The sequence below is a fragment of the Procambarus clarkii genome, chromosome 18 (assembly GCF_040958095.1).
Source record: "Procambarus clarkii isolate CNS0578487 chromosome 18, FALCON_Pclarkii_2.0, whole genome shotgun sequence".
Taxonomy (NCBI): domain Eukaryota; kingdom Metazoa; phylum Arthropoda; class Malacostraca; order Decapoda; family Cambaridae; genus Procambarus; species Procambarus clarkii.
The window spans coordinates 27,315,916-27,331,282 of NC_091167.1; the positions used below are offsets into that span (position 1 = coordinate 27,315,916).

A 15,367-nucleotide genomic window follows, 5' to 3' on the forward strand; every position below is an offset into this window, starting at 1 on the left:
GACATTTCAATCGGCATGTGGTTTACTGGCGTGAGGTGACCAGATCAACACAGCCCCGTCAACACACTTATGCCAACCACTACAACTCATAGTGAAACAAATCAACAATTACTTGTACTAAACCACCACTTATTCTTGAAAAGGTGGATAAATTTAGCTGTCTCATAATTGCGGTTCCACCTTGGCTCAGCGCTGAACACACCTCAACGCTGAACACACCGTCAGTTGTTCAGTAGCTCTCAAAAAGTGCGCTGACCACAGTTAAGCTCAATATTTCTAAATATAATGCACCAACAAATTGCACACAGTGAGGGTTAGGTTAGAAAATGAACTCTTGGATAAAAACGTTAAAATAATTTATTGTAAAGCCTAAAAATTAGGTTGGCCTTTCTTACTGCCTAGTTGGCTTCACTACACCGCCTGCCCAGCTTCACTACTCGGGTGATACAATACCCTACACACACCACTCGGCCATCTTTGAGTCACACTCACCCACAACCCGCAGCGAGGGCTGCCAAGGAACATTTGATTGAGGTTAGGTTAGGTTAGGACGTACAAACTAATATAATAACGTCATCAGGTTTAATCTGTTTTAATGTAATCATTTATTGAGGCAAAATATAGCTCAGACTGTCATATCTGACAATGACGCTATACAGATCACGTGATCTAAATTAACCAATGGGAGGAGACCTATAACGGCGAGACCTGGGATTGGATAGCGTGAGCCTCGTTCACATGACCAACTGTAGTTTAGAACAGTAGCAATCACTGATTGAAGTAAAAGTAGCAGAGCACCTCAGTCCGTCCTCCTAAGGGTTCCCAACGTCAAGAAACTGTCGTACTAAACTGCCCTTATCCTAACCTACCAGAAGACCCAAAACAGAAAACTGGACAGTACGTCAATTTTGCGAGCCGCTAACATTTTTTAGTGCGACGATTTTTCCCGCGTACGTCAAAACGCGACGTTCTATTAGGGAGGACGGGTTGGGCACCTACTCCGAGCAGAAGACTGACAGGATAGTGGAGTGCTGTCTGCTGTGCTGCAGTGCTTCTGCTGTGTGACCAGTGGCGAACGTAAGGCGCAGTCGACAGTCCAATTTCTGGTCGTTTCTGGAATCCAGTTAATCAGCTGGAGCCTGTATAAGCACCTGTGAGAACTAGCCGCGTGTTTGAGAACTGAGTGAACAGTGCTAGGGTCTCGTAGTCCTAAGGGCCCGGGTTCGATTCCCGACCGAGACAAACAAATGGGCAGAATTTCTTTTCCCCTCATATATCCGTTCACTTAGCAGTAAATATAGGTACCTGGAAGTCAGACAGCTGCGGCATCCTGGGGGATATATATTAAGAGAGAAATATATGTTTAGAAAGGCGGGGTCCAAGAGCTAATTAATTCGCTTCATGCAGGTCGTCGTTCAATCCCCGACCGTCCCAAGTGGTTGGGCACCATTTCTTCCCCCCCCCCCCCCGTCCCATCCCAAATCCTTATCCTGATCCCTTCCAAGCGCTATAATAGTCGTAATGGCTTGGCGCTTTCCGTACCCTAACCTTCCTAATGGTTTTCTCACAAATATTGATGGTGATATAATCACTATCCTCTGAGGCCTGAGCAACCAGGCTGTGGTGGTTGGCATGACGGCAAACACTAGCAGGCTTGAAAATAGTTTATTTGGTTTTTATTTATTTTACAATTCATAAAAAATATGAAGCTTGTTCATTTACAAAATATATATACATTGTATTTACACTAGACAGTATTGCACTAAAACTAATGAACTTAGCATCTCGGCAGTGATGGTGTGGTGAGTGTGGTAGTAGGGAATGGGGATGTAATGGTGATAATGACAGTGATGGTGGTGGTGATGATGGTGGTAGTGGTGATGAGAGTGGCGACGATGTCTGGTCCCTCAGCATTCCCACCACAGGAACGAAACAGCTGCATCACGCGCCACAACGCCCTCGGGTGACTGACCTATATACAGTGCTTTGGTAATGGCTGGCGACGGTGAAATGACGATGAAAAAGGCGTGGCGGGCGGCGTGTTTGGGGGCGGTGGGCGGCGTTGGTGGGCGTGGTGGTGGTGGTTAGCGTCAATAAGCTATCTCAGCCCCCCAGGGTCTGTAGGGCTTGACACCCGCGCCCCCAGGTTGCAGTCCCCCGGGGTTGTAGGCCGCAGGGTTGCCAGAGAGACTGAGGTTGGGTATATTGGAGGGGCCGTTGGCGGGGAAGGTGTGGGCGTTGAGGTTGAGGTGGTAGTTGGTGTGGGGCGTTGAAGCGGTGCTCATGGTGACGGCGGGCACATGGGGCGCTCCTGCCCCAGTAGTGGGCAGCCTGGGCACCTGCCCACCACCCCCGAGGTTACAGCCCGAAGTCCCTACTTCGTTGGCGCCGCTGGAAGACGGGGCGCTGAAGGCCGACATGCCGTGACTCTGATCCAGACCTACACTGGGGGTGTGATGGGGCGAGGGGTGGTGGGAGGAGCCGTGGTGGGGCAGAACGTGCCCCTGGAACCCACTGAGGGAGGACCCCGAGGGGTAGGATGGGGTGGGCGGGGGTTGCGAGGTGCCCCAACCCCACGAAGAGGCCGCCTGCTTGTTGGCGAGGTCCCGCTGCGCGGCGTAGCACTGAAGGTGGCTCATGAGGCGCAGGCGCAGTGGGTCCTGGATGTCCATGCCCTCGATGGTGACCAAATAACGCGCCACCTCCGCCGCGCACTCCCGGAAGCCGATGTTGTGGTAGTCCATGGCGAACTTGTTGGGGTCGTAGGCCAGCGCGTCCAGACCTGCAAACACAACAACACAGTTAGAACAAACTCAATACTTGTAAATATAACAACTTAGGCTATAACCTAATATAACAAGCTAGGCTATAATCTAATATATCAAGCTAGGCTATAACCTAATATATCAAGCTAGGCTATAACCTAATATAACAAGCTAGGCTATAACCTAATATAACAAGCTAGGCTATAACCTAATATAACAAGCTAGGCTATAACCTAATATAACAAGCTAGGCTATAACCTAATATAACAAGCTAGGTCATAACCTAAGACAACAGGCTAGGTTTTCCATGTCCCACGGACATAGAAAATCCTGGATAATACATGCAGTACAAATTTTTAGTTTTCCTTCAAGGTAGTAATTATTGTAATTTTTTGTTTAGTTTGTATAGATTGATGACGAAGGTAGTTAGTTAAGTTGTTCAGGTTGTCAACATCCTCACTTGTTGTTGTAAATAGTTAAATAGTTGTGTAAATAAATCAAGGCTTCCATACCCGCCCTTGTAAATAGATCAAGACTTCCTCTGACTGTACACTTGTAAACACAACTGAATAGTCAAAGAAAATCAGAAAATTGTAAATATTTTAAATTGTAGTGTGGGGAGTCTGCTTTGAATAAATACCCACAACACCGGTTCAATACCCCCCACCCCACACTTTAAATACCCGCATATCACTGTGTAAATACCCACAGCGTTGTTTTAAATACCCGCACAGGAAAATCCTTGAATGAGTGAACATGTACATGTTGGTATATTGTATCATATGACGATGTTCATTTATAAGATTCACACTGTAGAGAGAGAGAGAGAGAGAGAGAGAGAGAGAGAGAGAGAGAGAGAGAGAGAGAGAGAGAGAGAGAGAGAGAGAGAGAGAGAGAGAGAGAGATGGGGAGAAGGATAGTGAGAGGGAGCAGAGGAGTAGAGACGTGACTTCTTTTTGATGTCACATCCAGCCTGGGAACCACCTTCTCAACCCTCCCTCTCCCTCTCTCTCTCCCTTCCTCTCCCCTCCCCCCTCCTCTCTCTCTCTTGTCAGGACTCCCTTCTATACACACTGATTGATAAGTAAGCAGAGCGCGCGCGCGCGCACACACACACACACACACTAGAGGCGTTAAATATGTCGAAATTAGAAGATAGAAGAAAAGTGATATGATCACCACTTAATAATTTAAAAAATACTAACAGGAATAGACCAAATTGACAAAGAGGAATTCCTGAAACCAGCAACTTCACGAACAAGAGGACAGAGATTCAAGATAAGAAAACAAAGGTGTGGAAAAAAAAGTATTAGAAAGTTGTCTTTAGGAAACAGAGTGGTAGAGACTGTTGGAACAAGCTAAGTGAGGAGGTGGTGGAGGCCAAACCCGTTAGTAGTTTCAAAGCAGTTATACCACAAAGAGTACTGGGAAGACGGGACACCACGAACGTAGCTCTCATCCTGTAAGTACACTTAGGTAATTAAACACACACACACACACACACACACACTTAGGGGACGTTAGAAAGAACTTTGTCAGTGTCAGAGTAGTTAACAGGTGGAATGCATTAGGCAGTGATGTGGTGGAGGCTGACTCCATGCACAGCTTCAAATGTAGATATGATAAGAGCCCAGTAGGCTCAGAAACCTGTTGATTGACCGTCGAGAGGCGAGACCAAAGAGCCAGAGCTCAACCCCACCGCAAGCACAACTAGGTGAGTACCCACACACATACACACAAACCTTGTCTCTTTATCTGCCGCTTCCCCCTCCTCCTCCTAATGTATCGCTCAAACTACATAATCCTTCGTTCACCAAAAAGTTCCCACCGCTGTTTGGCAACGGCCACCGCGGTCACTTTGGAACGAATCAATTTTAAATACACTGAGCAAGAACCGAAATTGTCAATGGAAAACGCGGTCCCGGGGGAGGTAGGTGAGGGGAGGAGGGGGCGAGTGTCACCTGTGAGCTATATTTTTATATATACACATTTCGCTTTTGTTTTACGTCGCAGTTGTATAATTATTTAATTATAGTGTTTCCCCCTCATGTTGTTTACGTAGATAGGAAGAGAAGTCGTATTGTTTACACGGCATTAAACGTGTGGCGCTCGTAGATGAAGAAATTAGATAAATTAATGCGAACGTGGCACCTCGTCTGGTGTTACCGGGTGCGCGATCTTTGGCCCTTTTCCCACCCCTAGGGAGGGCTCACGCACACGCACGCACGCACGCACACACTTGCACACGCACATTCGCTCGTACGCACACGCACGCACGCACGCTCGACACCTCCAACGGGGAGCTTGTGTGTGCAGGTGGTGGTGGTGTTGAACAGGTGGGGCGAGGCGACCAGCTGATCCAGTTGGCTCACAGAGCAAGATGGTGACTGCCTCTGTCTCTCTGTCTCCGTCTCTCTCTCTCTCTCTCTCTGCCTCTCTCTCTCTGCCTCTCTCTCTCTGCCTCTCTCTCTCTCTCTCTCTCTCTCTCTCTCTCTCTCTCTCTCTCTCTCTCTCTCTCTCTGCCTCTCTCTCTCTGTCTGCCTCTCTCTCTCTGTCTCTCTCTGTCTGCCTCTCTCTCTCTCTCTCTCTGTCTGCCTCTCTCTCTGTCTCTCTCTGCCTCTCTCTCTCTCTCTCTCTCTCTCTCTCTCTCTCTCTCTCTCTCTCTCTCTCTCTCTCTCTCTCTCTCTCTCTCTCTCTCTGTCACGCAGTCATTTTTCAAACGGTGCATACACAGCCTTCCTGTGCGGGCGCTGAGCGGTTCCCAGCCAGGGCGGGGTGGGAAAGACGTGCGGTTGTGGGATAGATGGGATGGGAGGGGGGGGGGAGGCAGGTGGGAAAGATGAGGTGGGGGGAGGAGGAGGGGGCAGGGGAGGCGTGTGGTCACTACTGTGTGAAGGTGATGAGCACGTCCTGACCTTTGAGCATATAGGCACTAGAGAGCGTGACTTCACGATGAACACACTGACAATCAGCTGGTCACGGGTAAACACTAACAATCAGCTGGTCACAGGTAACACACTAACAATCAGCTGGTCACAGGTAACACACTAACAATCAGCTGGTCACGGGTAAACACTAACAATCAGCTGGTCACGGGTAAACACTAACAATCAGCTGGTCACGGGTAACACACTAACAATCAGCTGGTCACAGGTAAACACTAACAATCAGCTGGTCACAGGTAAACACTAACAATCAGCTGGTCACGGGTAAACACTAACAATCAGCTGGTCACAGGTAAACACTAACAATCAGCTGGTCACAGGTAACACACTAACAATCAGCTGGTCACAGGTAAACACTAACAATCAGCTGGTCACAGGTAAACACTAACAATCAGCTGGTCACAGGTAAACACTAACAATCAGCTGGTCACGGGTAAACACTAACAATCAGCTGGTCACGGGTAAACACTAACAATCAGCTGGTCACTGGTAAACACTAACAATCAGCTGGTCACAGGTAACACACTAACAATCAGCTGGTCACGGGTAAACACTAACAATCAGCTGGTCACTGGTAAACACTAACAATCAGCTGGTCACAGGTAACACACTAACAATCAGCTGGTCACGGGTAAACACTAACAATCAGCTGGTCACTGGTAAACACTAACAATCAGCTGGTCACGGGTAACACACTAACAATCAGCTGGTCACGGGTAAACACTAACAATCAGCTGGTCACAGGTAAACACTAACAATCAGCTGGTCACGGGTAACACACTAACAATCAGCTGGTCACGGGTAACACACTAACAATCAGCTGGTCACGGGTAACACACTAACAATCAGCTGGTCACGGGTAACACACTAACAATCAGCTGGTCACGGGTAACACACTAACAATCAGCTGGTCACAGGTAAACACTGACAATCACCTTGTGTGTGCACACACATCAGTGTTTAAACTTCTTCTCTTACTTTTCACAGGTAAATAACTTTAATCTACATTACTCTATGAAATAGTATGTCTCTTGGTCTGAGATTGTAGGTCAGACGCTTGGGGGCCTAACCCCATCCAACCTTCCAAGATGAAACATGGTGGGTAAGGGAATGTCATAGGGCAGGTGGGGTCGGACCGATTTAAATACCTCAAGAAATATCGGTATATATAGAGACCCCCCTCTCCCCCCCCCCACACACACACATGCGGTTTTTGAGAAGTCTGATATATTGGTTGTGTTGCCCATAGAGTTCTGAGAGTCAGGGGTAGAGGGACGGAATAGGGAAAGGAAGAGAATGGGACGAGAGGTGGGAAGGAATGAGAATCATTAGGCACTCATTTCCCGGGTCCCGGGTAGAGACCCGGGTGCCGCCGGGTACTCCTAGTCACAATCAGCGTAATTGGAGACATGACATGACAATCAGTGTAAGGGGAGACATGATAACCACCTACAAAATTCTCAGGGGATTTGACAGGGTGGACAATGACAAACTCTTCAGCACGGGTGGAACACGAACAAGGGGACACAGGTGGAAACTTGGTACCCAAATGAGCCACAGAGACGTTAGAAAGATTTTTGTCAGTGTCAGTAGTTAGTAAATGGAATGCACTTGGAAGCGATGTGGTGGAGGCTGACCCCAAACACAGTTTCAAATGTAGATATGATAGAGCCCAGTAGGCTCAGGAACCTGTACACCAGTTGCTTGACAGTTAAGAGGCGGGACCAAAGAGACAAAGCTCAACCCCCGCAAGCACAAATAGGTGAAAATCGGTGAGTACACACAGAACGTGCCGTCAGAATAGCGATATATTGAATTAGAAAGCGTCCTAAACCCTGTGGGCATGGGCCGGTCTATTATTTCTATTGACACACACGCACACGATGCGTGGACGTTTGTGAGTGTATGCGTGCGTGAGTACGTGTGATGACCGCTCTAGCAGTACAGGCTGCAGTCTCCTGAAGCCTCACCACCCCCACCCCACCCCCACCCCACCCCCATGCCTACTGCCTCGTGTCCCTCAGTACAATTCTCTTTGGTTACTTTTCCTGCCAATCCGACCATCTCGAGCGCCATCACAGGACAAAGGCGTAATTTGGGAGTACGAGTAAGCCTTTGAAAATGTTCCATCGTGCTAATAAACCTTTTCGTACAGGGGGGCACCAGGGGCAAGTGGGTAGAATATTAATGCACAACTATATGCAACCCGTTCTCCCACTTTCGTATAGTCAATATTGACTTATTAAATAAGTGCATATGTGACATACTAATTTATTGTGAATATTTTAGTTTACCTTGAAAAGCTTCATAGAAAACACCGACCTTACCTAACCTTCTTAGTATGTTAAGATAAGTATCTTATTGCTTCGTAATTACAATTATTACTTAACCTATACCTATAATAGGTTAAGTAAAGGTAAAGGTAAGGTTCAAGGTAAACTAAAATATTCACAATAAATTAGTATGTCACATATGCACTTATTAAATAAGTCAATATTAACTGTAAGAAAGTGCGAGAACGGGTTGCTATATTCTACCCACTTCAAGACCCCGAACCAATATAGAAGCAGCGAAGGGAAGTATGGGGCTAATGGGCCTTCTGCAGATACTTCCATTCTTGATGTTCTCATAACCATTGTTTCGTGTTCTGTCGTATGTTTCACCTCATCCAAAACTTTTGTGCCATTATCACCTCACCCCAAAACTAGTGTAAGTAGGAATGTATTTTTGTGTGTAAATTAAGTCTTTGAAAATGTAATAAGGATTACGAAACGCGTTCAGGCGTCAGACCAGGAATAAAAAGAATGAATTTTGGAGTTACTTTATCAATTACCCTCGACAGTGAAGAAAAACGTTAAAAATATTGAGAAGATTCGTGTTAGAATTATTAATCTTGCCCTTTTGGTCATATTCAACAATATATATATATATATATATATATATATTGTGTGTGTATCCTCAGAGCTATCCAGGATTTGATGAAAAACTTTGCCGAAATTTCACCACAAGGTTAAATGCATGAGTGCGTGTGTGTGTACTTACCTAGTTGTGCTTGCGGGAGTTAAGCTCTTTGGCTCTTTAGTCCCGCCTCTCAACTGTCAATCAACTGGTGTACAGGTTCCTGAGCCTACTGGGCTCTATCATATCTGTACTTGAAGCTGTGTAATGGAGTCAGCCTCCACCACATCGTTGTGTGTGTGAGAGAGAGAGAGAGAGAGAGAGGCAGAGAGAGGCAGAGAGAGGCAGAGAGAGGCAGAGAGAGATAGAGAGAGAGAGAGAGAGAGAGAGAGAGAGAGAGAGAGAGAGAGAGAGAGAGAGAGAGAGAGAGAGAGAGAGAGAGAGAGAGAGAGTTTCTTGCTTGCAGTTTCCCCCAGGTTCCTTATACGACAGTTCGCTATGGCTTACTTTCAAAGTACATTCTCGTGAAATAAACGAGTGCCTAGGAGCCAGTGTGAGATGCGCTGCGGTGGGTTAACCCGCTACCTGCGCCGCCCGCTGACGTGCGGCGCAGGTAGCGGGTATAGGAAGGGCTGACCCCAGTGGCTGGGGAGGGCGCCAGGCAGCCGCTGGGAACGCCCGTCAGACACGTGAGTGGGGGGGAGGAAATGGGGGGGAAAATGGGGGGATGAGTTGGGGAGGAGGAATTGGGAACTGTGGGATTAAAGAATGGAAGTAAGAAATAGTGAAATGACTAGAAATGCGAACGTTGGAGAAACTGAGTGAATGGAAGAGTGGATTATTATTAGTATCTTTATTGACAAAATTAATTACAATTTTGCCTAATCTGAGGATTTCGATTAAGTCTTATTAAAGTGAGGATAATACTGGTATTCACTGTCACGCAGGACAGTGGGTCATACATAAGACAATAGGTCTAAACTGTAGGCTGAAGCACATATATATATCATGGTTACAATCAATGTTTTAATGTATGGATATGTGAAAACAACTTTCTATTGTGCCACACAAGGGCAGGGATGGGTTCATAACTGATGCAGCTTAGAATATAAATAAAAATTGTTCTTCATTCTTTAAAATGGACAAGGAAATTTTGGATAAATTGTTAGGATGTCGACCAGAACACCTGAGTCAATGAAATAGTTACACAGTTGGCATGGGAGAGGAGAGATGAGAGTGTGAGGGGGGGGGGGGGGGGGAAGGGTAGGGAGGGGGTGAACCAGTGGAGTGATAGGGGGTGTGGGGGGGGGGGGATATATTAGAGTAAGAATGAGGATGAGATACAAGGAAGATAATGCCCCCACATGGATCTGACACCATCAACATCTGCCATCATGGTGCCATACACCATTGTGGTTCCAATCTTCTGTTTACAACCTTACGTGTCCACTGGGTGCCAGCAGGTGTGTGACCAAACCTGACCACTGGGTGCCAGGTGTGTAACCAAACGTGACCACTGGGTGCCAACAGGTGTGACCAAACCTGACCACTGGGTGCCAGCAGGTGTGTAACCAAACGTGACCACTGGGTGCCAGCAGGTGTGTGACCAAACCTGACCACTGGGTGCCAACAGGTGTGTGATCAAACCTGACCACTGGGTGCCAGCAGGTGTGTAACCAAACGTGACCACTGGGTGCCAGCAGGTGTGTGACCAAACCTGACCACTGGGTGCCAGCAGGTGTGTAACCAAACGTGACCACTGGGTGCCAACAGGTGTGACCAAACCTGACCACTGGGTGCCAGCAGGTGTGTGACCAAACCTGACCACTGGGTGCCAGCAGGTGTGTGACCAAACCTGACCACTGGGTGCCAGCAGGTGTGACCAAACCTAACCACTGGGGTGCCAGTAGGTGTGTGACCAAACGTGACCACTAATGTATTGAAGTAAAGGAATAAGTATAGACATCCCTTTACTTCAATACATCTTCGAAGGCGTTCAATGGCAGACCCTCGAACATTTCTAACCATGCCTTTTCGTGGCTTCAAATTCACTTGTTTTATTATCCTTCAGCGCAGGTGTTTTTCTCGGAGGGATAAGGTGCCGCCAGAGGCAGTAACCCAGAAGAGGAGTTAGATCTGGGAGGGTCTTGGGAGACGTCAGGGACCAGGACAAAGACTTGCTGGTGTAAAGGAAGAAATGTATATGTTTATCACTCAGAAATGTTCGGTAATATGCCTTATAGTTTGTGATGTGTGTCAATATGTATATATATGCTCCTAACAACCGCTCCTGTGTCAGGTAAGTCCACTATGGGCTCACCATAGCCCGTGCTACTTGGAACTTGTTTCGAGTAGCTGAATCTATAACAACAAGAATGCCGATCACCTCATTCACTATGAAGGACATCGTCTGGACCACTACCTGGGAGATTGTGTTCATCTAAGAGACATAGCAATTTGTGTAGAATAATAAACCCCATGTTAAGAGTTAGGAAAGCACGTTTTCTATATAGATCCTGTTCTTGAAAGGTTTCTCCACTTTGCACTCGCAGTATATCGCCGACTTGAACGTTGTTAATCCCTTGGTTTTACAGTCTGTTTGCTCCAGACGGTTAAGTAAGTCCCGGCTGTGTCTTGGTACAAGTGACAGGATGAACAACCCAGCCAGTTGTCTGCTTACTGAGGGGTGTTGTACAGTTTGGCCGGCGTGTCCACTCACAGGACGGGTGACGCTGCCCAATACTGTCACTATGGCGGCGTGTTCACTCGCAGGACGGGTGGCGCTGCCCAATACTGTCACTATGGCGGTGTGTTCACTCGCAGGACGAGTGGCGCTGCCCAATACTGTCACTATGGCGGTGTGTTCACTCGCAGGACGAGTGGCGCTGCCCAATACTGTCACTATGGCGGTGTGTTCACTCGCAGGACGAGTGACGCTGCCCAATACTGTCACTATGGCGGTGTGTTCACTCGCAGGACGAGTGGCGCTGCCCAATACTGTCACTATGGCGGTGTGTTCACTCGCAGGACGAGTGACGCTGCCCAATACTGTCACTATGGCGGCGTGTCCACTCACAGGACGAGTGACGCTGCCCAATACTGTCACTATGGCGGTGTGTCCACTCACAGGATGAGTGGCGCTGCCCAATACTGTCACTATGGCGGTGTGTTCACTCGCAGGACGAGTGACGCTGCCCAATACTGTCACTATGGCGGTGTGTCCACTCACAGGATGAGTGGCGCTGCCCAATACTGTCACTATGGCGGTGTGTCCACTCACAGGACGAGTGACGCTGCCCAATAAACTCTCCCTCCGGGGGGCAAAATTAACTTAATTTAAGGCGAGGCAGCAGGAAGAGGAGAGCATGAGAGAAGAGGGAGGGACGAGAGAGGGACGAGAGAGGGGCGAGGGAGGGAGGGAGGGAGGAAGGGAGGGAGGTGACGGGGGACAAGCACAGGACAGGTGGTGGTGAGTCTGCAGATGTCGCATGCCCGGAATTCCTCCAGTGTGTGTGTGTGTGTGTGTGTGTGTGTGTGTGTGTGTGTGTGTGTGTGTGTGTGTGTGTGTGTGTGTGTGTACTCACCTAATTGTACTCACCTAATTGTGCTTGCGGGGGTTGAGCTCTGGCTCTTTGGTCCCGCCTCTCAACCGTCAATCAACTGGTGTACAGATTCCTGAGCCTATTGGGCTCTATCATATCTACATTTGAAACTGTGAATGGAGTCAGCCTCCACCACATCACTTCCTAATGCATTCCATTTGCTAACTACTCTGACACTGAAAAAGTTCTTTCTAACGTCTCTGTGGCTCATTTGGGTACTCAGCTTCCACCTGTGTCCCCTTGTTCGCGTCCCACCAGTGTTGAAAAGTTCGTCCTTGTTTACCCGGTCGATTCCCCTGAGGATTTTGTAGGTTGTGATCATGTCTCCCCTTACTCTTCTGTCTTCCAGTGTCGTGAGGTGCATTTCCCGCAGCCTTTCCTCATAACTCATGCCTCTTAGTTCTGGGACTAGTCTAGTAGCATACCTTTGGACTTTTTCCAGCTTCGTCTTGTGCTTGACAAGGTACGGGCTCCATGCTGGGGCCGCATACTCCAGGATTGGTCTTACATATGTGGTGTACAAGATTCTGAATGATTCCTTACACAGGTTCCTGAACGCCGTTCTGATGTTAGCCAGCCTCGCATATGCCGCAGACGTTATTCTCTTTATGTGGGCTTCAGGAGACAGGTTTGGTGTGATATCAACTCCTAGATCTTTCTCTCTGTCTGTTTCATTAAGTACTTCATCTCCTATTCTGTATCCTGTGCCTGGCCTCCTGTTTCCACTGCCTAGTTTCATTACTTTGCATTTACTCGGGTTGAACTTCAACAGCCATTTGTTGGACCATTCACTCAGTCTATCCAGGTCATCTTGTAGCCTCCTACTATCATCCTCTGTTTCAATCCTCCTCATAATTTTTGCATCGTCGGCAAACATTGAGAGGAACGAATCTATACCCTCTGGGAGATCATTTACATATACCAGAAACAGTATAGGTCCGAGGACTGACCCCTGCGGGACTCCACTTGTGACGTCTCGCCAATCTGAGACTTCACCCCTCACACAGACTCGTTGTCTCCTGTTGCTTAGGTATTCCTCTATCCACCGGAGTACCTTCCCTCTCACTCCAGCCTGCATCTCCAACTTCACTATGGCGTGTCACTGTGTGTGTGTGTGTGTGTGTGTGTGTGTGTGTGTGTGTGTGTGTGTGTGTGTGTGTGTGTGTGTGTGTGTGTGTGTGTGTGTGTGCAGCGTCTACCAGTCAACTAGGAGGCTTGACTAGTCCACAGCGATCACCAGGGAACCATCGCAAGGCAGGCTACAAGGTAGCCCCCAATGGAGCCTTAAGGTAGACCACAAGGTAGCCACAAGATAGCTTACAAGATAGCCCACAAGAGAGCCCCCAATATAGCCCACAAGGTAGCCCACAAAATAGCCACAGTGTAGCCCTGCATAAAAATCTTATCAAAACAAAGAAGCAAGATAGAAAAATCGAGCTCTTTGCCATAGACTTGGCTCCAAGGATCGATATTCCCACGGTCCGGTCTCTGAGACCGCTGGAAAGCGAGGAACAAGAAGTCGCAGAAGTGACATGATCACGACGTACAAGATGTTATAAAGGAATTAACAGGGCAGTCAAAAACTTCAGAACAAGGGAGGGGGGGGGCAGCAGGTGTAGATGGTAGAGAAGCCGATGTAACGAAGCACTTCTTGGGAGAGAGAGAGAGAGAGAGAGAGAGAGAGAGAGAGAGAGAGAGAGAGAGAGAGAGAGAGAGAGAGAGAGAGAAAGAGAGAGAGAGACCCACAGGAAGCAGGAGGAAGTAAATCTTGCCTAAGTGAAGAAGGGGAAGAGTGTTGGGGTGGGGTGGCAGGAGCCCTTTGTAAGGGCTCCCCTCTTTTCCTCAGCTGGGCACAATACCCCTGGCCAGGGCATGGGAAACTGCACCCCCCCATTCCCCCTCTCACCCCCCACCCCACTAATGTGTGTGAGAGTATGTGTGTGTGTGTGTGTGCGCGCGCTTCTGCCTATCTCACAGTGCTGAGCGTGCGAAGGCTGAACTCTAGCTCCCGGGGCCCCAACTTGTGAGTGGAGTCTCCAGTATTGTTAGTGTGTCTTGTCTGCTCAGTACCTTGTATGTCGCTATTAGGTTTTTTCCTTTCCAGTAGTGTGTGTGTGTGTGTGTGTGTGTGTGTGTGTGTGTGTGTGTGTGTGTGTGTGTGTGTGTATTGCTAGCTGTATTTGTGGTGTTTAAGGACCAACTATAAATGTACTAAATATACTAAACAAATACAATTTTTGTATTATTGTATCTTAAATGTGTGTGTGGTGACAAGCGTTGTATACTTTGTGTATATATAGGCCTACTTCCGCTGCCTAACTCCGTGCTCCCTTCCTTCCTTCCTTCCTTCCGTCCTTCCTTCCTTCCTTCCTTCCTTCCTTCCTTCCTCTCCCTCCCTCCGTCATCCCAGCCTCCACCTGCTGCCCCACCATCAGTTTTTGCTCCCGTGGGTCACAAAGGATGGGTCCTACCCACTCCCAGGTGCTGCCTCTCAACCAGTCCTACCTCCCTCTCCCCCCCCCACTACCACCCCACTCTGTATGTGTCTGTCTGTCTACCTGTCTGTCTGTATGTATATGTACTCACTTAGTTGTACTTGCGTGAGTTGTGCTTTGGCTCTTTGGTCCCGCCTCTCAACTGTCAATCAACTGGTGTAAACGGAGTCTACTGGGATCTATCAAATCTACATTTGAAACTGCGTATGGAGTCTGCCTCGACCACATCACTCTGTGTGTGTGTGTGTGTGTGTGTGTGTGTGTGTGTGTGTGTGTGTGTGTGTGTGTGTGTGTGTGTGTGTGTGTGGGCGTGCACGCGCGCGTGTGCTTACGTCTCTCCAAAATCATAATATATATTATTACCAGCTGAATAGACAATCCCAGCACCCCAGAACTACTACTGTCAACCCTATCAGGGGCGCCAAGAGCCACAGCCAACGATACCATCATTTAAATGAACTACCGCCTGCAATACCAGCAGGCGTCCATCACTACCAGCACTATCAGCACCATCACTACCAGCACAGCCAAACAGCAGCAGTAATAACTAACAGCGCTAACTACAACCCACGGTCAACATGCCACAAAGCACTCCATGCGCTTCCTCTCCTTCCTCGCTTTCGCACTCTTTTTCCCGCCTTAACTTAGGGGGTCTCTCTCTC

General features: G+C 48.1%; 1 protein-coding gene across 1 annotated transcript in view; it reads right to left on the reverse strand.

Moving 5' to 3' along the window:
- Window positions 1–1,650: 1,650 nt before the first annotated feature.
- The window catches only part of LOC123754277 (hairy/enhancer-of-split related with YRPW motif protein 1), a 19,683-nt gene continuing 5,966 nt past the window's right edge, over window positions 1,651–15,367 (reverse strand). Inside the window, exon 3 of the mRNA XM_045736518.2 lies at window positions 1,651–2,782. Coding sequence (XP_045592474.2) covers window positions 2,091–2,782 — 692 coding nt within the window. The 3' untranslated portion in view covers window positions 1,651–2,090. The remainder of the gene's footprint in view (window positions 2,783–15,367) is intronic.